At 44.6% G+C, this 9,748-nt stretch overlaps 1 protein-coding gene across 1 annotated transcript in view; it reads left to right on the top strand.

Annotated features, from left to right (window-relative positions):
- The window catches only part of APCDD1 (APC down-regulated 1), a 43,476-nt gene extending 39,044 nt beyond the window's left edge, over nt 1-4,432 (top strand). The window contains exons 3-4 of the mRNA XM_009284098.1: nt 645-966; nt 3,344-4,432. Coding sequence (XP_009282373.1) covers nt 645-966; nt 3,344-3,795 — 774 coding nt within the window. The 3' untranslated portion in view covers nt 3,796-4,432. The remainder of the gene's footprint in view (nt 1-644; nt 967-3,343) is intronic.
- Nucleotides 4,433-9,748: the final 5,316 nt, after the last annotated feature.

Genomic DNA, 9,748 nt, shown 5'->3' on the forward strand with positions numbered 1-9,748 from the left:
TGGAGCCCGGCAGGCACCACAGACCCCATTCCCATTGGAGAAGCTTTCACCATCTCCGACGGCAGCCGGCCGTGTTGTACGCTTCACAAGCTTGTATTAGGGCTCAGAAAAGCTGAAAAAGTTTAAAATCACTGGTTACTGTTCTCCCAGGCTGCTACCCAACTGAAAAATGTACTTAGGACACCCATGTCCATCTACGGTACCCAAAGCTAACAACTAAAAGGAAGACAGATGCAAAATAAGAGCTCAGCAAATGTACTCATTTCTAACACACGAGTTGCCAAGTCCCTACCATAGTAAATTACCATCTGCCAGCTTCTTGTATGATTTGAAGGATAAAGTTAGCCTTTTCTAGATCCAATAAAACGCTGAACTAAAATGTTCATTTCAGAGAAATGCAGATGAGGGAATTAATCTCCTACCTCTGCTCCTGCTGTGCAGTCTTACACATACAAAACCAAATGGTGCCATGTTTCAGGTGCTTTGAAGGGTGAGAATCTGCAGAACATTAAAAAAGATAAGAAATAACAACATATTACTTAAAATGTTGAGCTGGTGTCATTTCAACATGAAACGGACGGCCTGATTCATTGCCCTCTATCACGGGTAATACCTAACAGGGGTTTCTCTCTGCTTCATTTCAGAACCACGACCGCACGTGTATCGCGTGCAGAATCATCTACCGGTCAGACGAGCACCATCCTCCCATCTTACCCCCCAAGGCAGATCTGACTATAGGTCTACACGGAGAGTGGGTGAGCCAGCGCTGCGAGGTGCGACCAGAGGTCCTCTTCCTCACTCGGCACTTCATCTTCCATGACAACAACAACACCTGGGAAGGTCACTACTACCACTACTCTGACCCCATCTGCAAGCACCCCACCTTCACCATCTACGCCAAGGGACGCTACAGCCGGGGCGTGCACTCATCCAAAGTGATGGGTGGCACGGAGTTTGTGTTCAAAGGTAGAGTGGCTTGCTACACTGGGGGTGGAGGTGGTCATGTAGTTGTGGACCAGAGCAGAGTTCGCTCGTAACGATTTGGTTGCTGATGATTTCATTCTGTCATTTGCAGGAGTTAGTAATTTCTCGGGAAGTTGTCGGGCGCTGTGTGAATGCCCAGCCAAAGTATACAGCTGCACGGTATTTCACACCACTGAAGCAATACTCATTTGAGGCAGAGATCTTTAAGTACAGCACAAGAAAATGAGCCTTTGCATCCCTGAGTCTTGGAGTCCAGTGGCCAGACTTCAAGTATCTAAGCGAAGCGTCTAAGATTAAACCTGTGTCCTAGGGCTCTCTACACTAGTAGAGAGAAAAAAGCACCTTCAAGAAAGCATTTCAGGTCATAAGTGGTATAAATCATTTTCTGTCGAAGACAGATGTAGCAGCAAGTGTCTTTTCATCAACTTTCAAGGGGCCCTAGGGCAAGTAAGGATGTCCCTAAAGACAGCTCTGATTAATCCCACCACAGTGAAGACTAGATGTATCTAACCGAAACCCCTCGAGTACTTTGGGAAGCAGCACTCAGTGGTGACACCACCTGGGACCCTGCGGCTGAGAAGCCTTCCTGTGCAAACAGTCCCGTAGCACCCTGCTTAGAAAGAGCTCAGTGGCTTTAACCACTCACACAAACAAACATCTCCAAAACACGATGTCCCGCCATGGCGCCAGCCCCAGCAGAGCCTCTGGAAGCCCCAAGCACGCTGTGGGCTCTTCTCCTTATTTCAGTTACCATGTGAGAAGCATATAGCTTCTTGCATGGCTCCAGTTTAGGAAAGCATCTAACTATAAGAAATAATTTACTATTCTGGAATTTTCATAGGAGGCAGGAGATACCCTTGCCTGTCAGAGCTTTTGCTCTTTAGAGCTGCATGCAGCATGTCCCAGCTCAGCTCCTGGGGTGAAATCCAGTTTTTGCTTGAATTTCTGGTTTATGGTATGCCAACTTACTACTTAGTAACAACTAAAACATCGGTGTGTTATCAACATTATTCTCATACTAAATCCAAAACACAGCACTATACCCGCTACTAAGAAGAAAATCAACTCTATCCCAGCCGAAACCAGGACACAGATTGAGGTCACTAATTTGGTTTTGGTGAAACTTTCAGGTTCAATTTCTATAAATTACCTTTTACACCAGCTAGGGCAAATAATGTTAACTGTAGAGCCATTGAGTCGAATGTCTATTTATAAAACCTCAGAATAAAACTCCCAACAAATCTTACTATAAAATGACCTGCAAGAGAATTTGTGATTTTGGTGTGTTGGCAGGCATGAGGCCTGGTTATTTACTTATGTTTTGGTCAGCACCGATCCATTCAGATCCCCTTTTCTTGATAAAAAGCTCCCGCTTTGGTGCTAAGCGGCGAAAGAGATCGGGGCCGCAGCAGGATGAGCGCCCACCAGCCCAGCCGCCACGTTAACGTTTTTTTCCCTGGAAGTATTTAAAAGACGTGTAGATGAGGCGCTTAGGGACATGGTTTAGTGGGCATGGTGGTGTTGGGTCGACGGTTGGACTCGATGATCTTGGAGGTCTTTTCCAACCTTAATGATTCTATGATTCTATGTACAGTGTCAAATGCACACCAGGAAAAATCTCTATTCGTCTTCCATAGGCTCATTCAGTTTGGCTCTTCCCAACTTTTTAAACTTGGCTGAAAAATAAAACTTTATGTGCCTTAAGCTCCTTTAGAATACAGGCAACTTGGAACTGCAGCACTTCTACATTTGATACTGCAAGCTGCAGCCACTGTTTAGATATGAGAAAAAGCATCTCTCTGTAGTTCAGCTATACTTTATAATTCATGCAAAAAAGGACAGGTAGTATAGGAAGATAGCGCAGCTGTGGTGCTTTCCAAATTTTCCAACTGGAAATAATTATTTCATTAGCTTTACAGGGTAACAGATGTTAAAAAGTTATGAAAAATACATTATTAGCAGCCCTACTTATGGATTAATACAGATGGTAATAAAACATGAATAAAGTTTTATTGTTTCCTCTTTTACCTATGTCCTAACATAACCAACCAGACTTTATCTGTAAAGGATTGTCTGGAATTTATGAAAAGCTCTGCTTAATCTCTGGCTGAGATATGTGGCCATCAGGTTTTCTTCAACTGAGTTTGTGTGTGTGTGTGTGTTCTGTGTGAGAAGCAGTTACGTCAAAGACGTAAAATGATGCAAATAGATTCGCTGGCCACACCTGCAATATGAAAAATTGATTTAAGAATGAACAAGGAGAGACAATTCTGATTTCACAGGTACACCCCAATCCACACGTCGTCTTTGCTTTTGTTTTTGTCCCTCTGCTAATAGCTCCTCTCTTTCTCTCTCGCAGTAAATCACATGAAGGTCACACCCATGGATATATCCACAGCCTCTCTGCTCAACGTCTTCAACGGGAACGAGTGCGGAGCACAGGGGTCCTGGCAAGTTGGGGTTCAGCAAGACGTCACCCACACGAACGGCTGCATCGCACTCGGCATCCGCCTACCTCACACCGAGTACGAAATCTTCAAAATGGAGCAGGATGCCCAGGGCAGGTACTTGCTGTACAACGGCCAGAGACCGAGCGACGGGTCCAGCCCCGACCGACCGGAGAAGAGAGCCACTTCCTACCAGATGCCTTTAATTCAGTGCGCTTCATCAGTACCCAGATCTGAAGAGTCACCAGAGGAGAATAAAATAAGGCTGTATAGCAGCAGGGCACCAGAAAAATATCCCAGCGCCCCAGCTCTTGCTTTGGTGTTGTTTATTTGTACTGTGTCATATTGGGACATTCTCAGCTAGAAGCAAAAAAAACCTTATTTTTCATGACTACAAAGCCAGGATTCCACCAGACTGGGGGTTGTTTTTCTTCCAAAAGAAAGGGACATTTATTTTCTTGATGCACTTGAATGCCTGAGAACTGTTGTTCTTTTCCTTACTTCCCCCCTCCTCCTCGAATCCCGAACGGCACTCGTTTGATGTTTGTGCTTTGAACTTCATCCAGTCTGATCCCTGGCCTGACATGACTGCACAAAAGTAATTGCACTTTAGGACTGCAGACTTTTGGGGGGAGGGAGGGGGTCTCCTTTTATTTTTTTTTTTATTTTTTTTTTTAACTGCTGGGGTGAACGTTATGATCCTGCTTTAGTCATCTCTGCCATCTTACCGTTGTGGTACTCTTCTCCCCAACGCCCAGTTCCTCATCAGAATTTAGCTCTGGGGAAGGGCTTGGTGTCGTGCCAGTACTGTGATAGCAGCTTCCCCCTCTGACTTCACAGCTCTGATGTAGATATGTATATAAGGAGGAAACCCACAAAGATTTATCTTGTCATTATCTCACAGCTCGTAACACAAAAAGAAACAGCAAATCAACAGCCCTCCGTTCAGATAGTGCTAAATGGTTGATACTTCTAATTAAAAAATATTCCAAGTAATTTAAGCTATTTTTACAATCGTTAAGTTGTAAAAATAACCAGTGGTTTCATATTTTCTCATTAGCTATGTAATTGCTTCGAGGCCTCCCTTTGTATCTAGCGAGCAGTTACAACCAAGCCCCCTTAAAGCCAGACAGAAGCAGCGTTCTCCTGTCAGATGCACACACTACAAGTAAGTTGCCGATACAAGGCTGCAGGGACTTCTTCTGTTTTCATATTCCTGAGGCCTTACATACTCCGCATGCAGTATTTGTGCCTTGGATTTTGTGTCAGCCAGGTGGGCAAAGTAAAGAAGCAAGTGGGGTCTAACATGTTCCGCAACCCTATTTAGCAGCGTATTTTTAGTGATGTGACCTCATGTAGGAACAAGTAAAGGGCCTCAGCAGCAAGCACACCATGGCCCTTATTAGAGCAAGGAAGCAGCTGGAAACAGACCCGCATCCATCTGATGGAGGGAGACTGGCCCAGTCTTACCAGAGGGAGGAGCAAGGGTTGCACAAATGCAGCCACGTCCTCCCTTTTCTTCTTGCTGGACTGTCCCAACACATACCATGGTTTCACTGAGCTTAAATCGGCACTGCTTTGGGGACACACTGCCGGGAAGGTGGATAGGCACAGCTCCTCAGAGCATTCTTCAACAAGAGCCTGCCCTGGAAACCCTCAGGTTTCCCCCAGTGGCAAATACATCCTTGTGTGCACTGGTGCGAATCAGCAGACTCTGGAGGCAGTAGGGGAGATACTTAAGGCCAGCAAGGAGGTACAAGTTCATAGATGAACCACGCTCCCCTGCTTTAATGGGGAACAAGCTGAGGGCACGGCTTAACCTTGCGGCATTTGGGCTGTGGCTTTTACTGATATACACGCGTGTTTGGCTCGCAGGAGGAGCAGGAACCTCTGTAAGAAACATAAGGAGTAAGGTCATAGCGTTTCTTCATCAGTATCAGCAGCTTCTAGCTGCCCAGTCCAGTACTATGAGAGAAAAAAGCCTTTAATATGTCATTTTCAGTATCATCGGAAAAGTATGTCTTGAATGAGGGTCTTTCAGCTTTACATAGGTGAGTCTCCATACTGTCTGCTATAGCACAAGCATTCTTTGAAAACATAGTGACAGCGTGGACCTCGCTAGCAAAAACAGCAGGAAAAAAGCCATTCGAGCAGCAAATGGCTATGCTCAGCCTCCCTACCTCCTCAGAGTCCGTGCCTTCTTGACAGTTTTTCCAAGTTGGTATCAGCCTTGGACGCACATTTCCTCAGATTCACCTGGTTTTGAGACAGCAGGAGGAAGGGGTATCATAGGAAGGAACAGTATCATAGACTCACTGCCAGGGTCAGATCACATCTTTCACATTTTTTCCTCAGATGAAAAGTTACAGAAAACTCATTACGAGTCAGGAACGGAGCTCAGGATGGCTTAGTAGTCACCAGAGAAAGTGTTCATCCATCCATCTGATAATCAGATCCTCCTTCAGCCTGCTGGAAGGAGCTGAAAGCCAGCTCCCCATGATGAATCGAGCCCTGTGAACAACAGCTGCTCTGATCAGCATTCCTTGATGGTTTTCTGCTCCACACAGTCATACCTACTTGAAGAGTCAGTTCTGGATCAGTTGCTGGTAGGGAGCCATCAGGAGCACAGTTTTAACTAGAGGGTCAAGAAGGAGACACGATGCCTCTGAAAGAGAAGCTAGGAACCAGGAAGGAGTTCAGTTGTCTCTAGCTAGACTTGAGGTTTTTATTCAGCAGATTTACACCAGCATATCTCCAACTGAGTTACCGAGCTATTACAAGATAGTTATGCAAGTCCTTTCAAATACTAGCTTTGTTTCTGACTTCTGTTCGAGACACAGTGGCATGAGTGAATTCATGTTAGTCTTTATTTATGAGGATGGGTATGGCGTGATGCTCCTCAGATCACATGAGACAAGCTTCTTCCACCACCATCGACCATTTCCACGTTAGGTGGTCTCATCTCTGGAAAAAATATCAGACCCTGTTCCTTCCCTATGCAAGTGCCACACACAACTCGGTCCCAGCTGAAATCTGCACATGCTTGTGGTGCAGGATTGAAGCCAAGAGCAAAGAAACTGCTCCACAGCATGATGTTCTACACTCATCAGGGCAATGATCTACAGTTTATTAGTGCTTCGTGGCTCCTCTGTAAATTGTTTAATGTCAGAAATATTACAACAGTTTCAAAAGAAAGACCTGTCCAGTTCTTACCTCTAAAAAGCACATTCATGTCTCAACTGTGTTTTGAATCACAGACTTGCGAAGTTCTAGGTTTTCCAAGGCTTACTGTTACACTAAATGCAAACATGACACAACGTACAAATTGTACAAGAACGGCGGGGGTTTTTTCTGTCACCTAGAGAGTTAAAAAGGAAGCACTTGAAAAAGGCCTTCATAATGCATTGCCAGAAATCTGATTTGGGGTTCCTCTAGTTTATTTGTAGTGTTGACCAGGAACATAAATTTATGATCTGAGTTCTTAGCATATGCTGCACCAGCTTCCCTCCTTGTGCCTGTATATTTTTTCTATTAGCCAATAGAAGCCAAGTTGGACAAAGATACAAGTAAGTCTTCAGAGTGCACAGTTTATTTGCCAGTCCATGTTCTCCGCAAGGCTTCTCCCAGGCTACAGGCACAGAACTAGGAGCTAAGCTTCCTTGATCTTTTGGTTTCATCACACACTAAATTAACTGCTGCACAGCACCATATACATTTGTGACACAATATATTCCACTCATTTTATTTCTCCAACCTGACCTCATGTGCTAGCAGCACTGGCTGCTAAAGAAGTTAAGCCACAAGTGGTTTAGCAGTGGAAGACCTACAAACTGAGTGATTTGTCCCATACCGAAACACAGAAGCTTTAAAAAAAATGAAACAATTAATGTTGGTCTCTTCAATAACTGCCAATGTTGCCAGGACAGATGAAAGTTTTTCCCTCAGTAACATCCTACTCAAGGAGCCACCCGACAGAAGAAATGGTGACCTGAAGAAGTTCTTAGGCAAATTGTTTAAACAGGTTCTATTTAAGAAAAAGGACAAAAGGGATCAGAAAAATCAAAACAAGTGTTCTTGCTCTGTTTCTATACCGTTTACATATTGTGCCTGCTGCAAAACTCAGGTGAGTTCCAGATTAAACTGCCGGGGAAGTTTAAGCACTTGTTAAACTATTGGTTGAAATAAAAAAGCCTAACTGAAAAAATTAAGGATTTCTTTGCCTCCTATACATGTTAGTTTTCTGTTCTGTTGACTTTCTACTGTAAAAAATGATAGATGTCTCGGAAAGCAATAACCAAAAATCCCTCTGTTGAGTAACTTGTGCACAGAAAGGCTCATTTCTTACTATGTACACAAGAAAACATTTTTGCTTGAGAACACATCACTAGAAACAGCTCTGATGGAAACAGCTGGGATGATTTGGGTTTCACAGCACATCTCCAGGTTCTCTGAATAAAACAGGGTCTGGAAGTGCCCAGCGAGTAACGACAGCATTGGCTTGCAAGGAGAGTACACTGTGTTAGGACAAAGGGTGCGGTTCAACAGAAACAAAATATTTTTCATAAATGAGCTGTAAGCAAACAAAACAGCATTACTGCTCTGCTATTCCATCCCACTTGCTCTAAGGGCTACAACCTGGAGGGGGAGCAGGGAGGGATTAGATCTTCTTAAAGGGATTCCTCTTCTTAAAGAGGACGAAAAATCGGAACTTAACTGAGAACGGAAAGAAAGCCACAGGGTAACAAAAGCATCTTTCCTCAGTGCTGTGCAGTTTCACTCCTGCCTCACTTGCACAAAGAAAGAGTAGGTGAAATGCAGTCAGTGAGACTTCCACCACCACCATCAAAAGCTTTGGAGTTGACCAATTTCTGAGTTTTCAGAAGTGACTCAGGAGATCCCTGAAAGATGAGCTCGATTTTCGGGAAGCATGCCCTAAATTGCAAGGCACTCCAAATGCAGTAGCCACAGCCTGTGAAGAAGTGGCCTCCCTTCCACACAAAGCGGTGGGTATGGATGAATTCGGGCACAAACAGATACTACGTGGCATAATTTACTCACTCCTGACGCAACAGGGAAGGCAGTGACTCAGAGATCCCTGAAAGATGAGCTCGATTTTCGGGAAGCATGCCCTAAATTGCAAGGCACTCCAAATGCAGTAGCCACAGCCTGTGAAGAAGTGGCCTCCCTTCCACACAAAGCGGTGGGTATGGATGAATTCGGGCACAAACAGATACTACGTGGCATAATTTACTCACTCCTGACGCAACAGGGAAGGCTAGGTAATATAAACCAGCACCACTCATTCTGACTTTTATAGCTTCATTAATTTTCCGTAATCTTCCCTCTTACTACAAGTATTTGCCAAGAATTTTTTCCTTCTAGTCTTCTCCTCTTTAGTGCAATCACTGTTGATTTTTTTAATTACTATTTGCTGCCAGCAATAAATAATAATAAGGAAATGAAGAAACAAAAATTTCCACACCACTGCTGAATCAGGCAGAAACAAACATGGCTATGAGGAATCAAATCACGAGTAGCCTCAGTAGCTGAGGAAACAGCGCTGTTGGCCTGAGCAATTATTTATCAGGCCAATATTTTATTATTTACCTTCTCCCCACCCCTCCTCCTTCTTCTTCACAAGTCTACTCCAGGGTACAGGACCAGTCCATGGGACGGATTCTAGCTACGGTGCTACCAAGCCCCGAGGACAGTAATTAATTCCTACGTGTCTTCTGGTAACGGGAACTGCCCGTGATTGCCGCCTCAAAGCAGGCAGACGCGATTCCCAACATCCTTTTCCCATGGGAACCACATCAGTCCTGGTCCGCTGCCATTTCCAAGACAGTCTATTGGAAAACGAGAAAGCAAGCTGCACAGGATAGTGCTGTCTTCAAATAAAGAAATGAAAAAAGTTTGGGGGAAAAAAGTTTACACTTGGAGTTGTTAGGAATTAGATCTCCTAGATGAACTCTGCTGAATTCTGCAATCCCACCCACAGAAAAAGCCCGGGATCAGACCTACGTACCTTCGCCCAGAGGACAGGCACATGCATTATGAATTACTTTAAATAAACGCCCAACTGCTGGATCACTTTTCTCTTAGCACCGAACAGTAGCCTGAAGACCCCCCGCAGAGGATCAAAACGATATACAGGCATCAGCTTTATTGACTGCCCCATAAGGCATTGCTGGAAACGACCGTAACTTTGAGCAAACACAACTGACGGTTTCAGTGCCATAAACAAGAGGCGCCCAGGGCCCCAAATACTCTGCGGCAAAGACGAGCTATAAACCCGACCGCCGCAGCAGGCCCCCGCG

The sequence above is a fragment of the Aptenodytes forsteri genome, unplaced genomic scaffold (assembly GCF_000699145.1).
Source record: "Aptenodytes forsteri isolate BGI_AS27 unplaced genomic scaffold, ASM69914v1 Scaffold229, whole genome shotgun sequence".
Lineage (NCBI taxonomy): Eukaryota > Metazoa > Chordata > Aves > Sphenisciformes > Spheniscidae > Aptenodytes > Aptenodytes forsteri.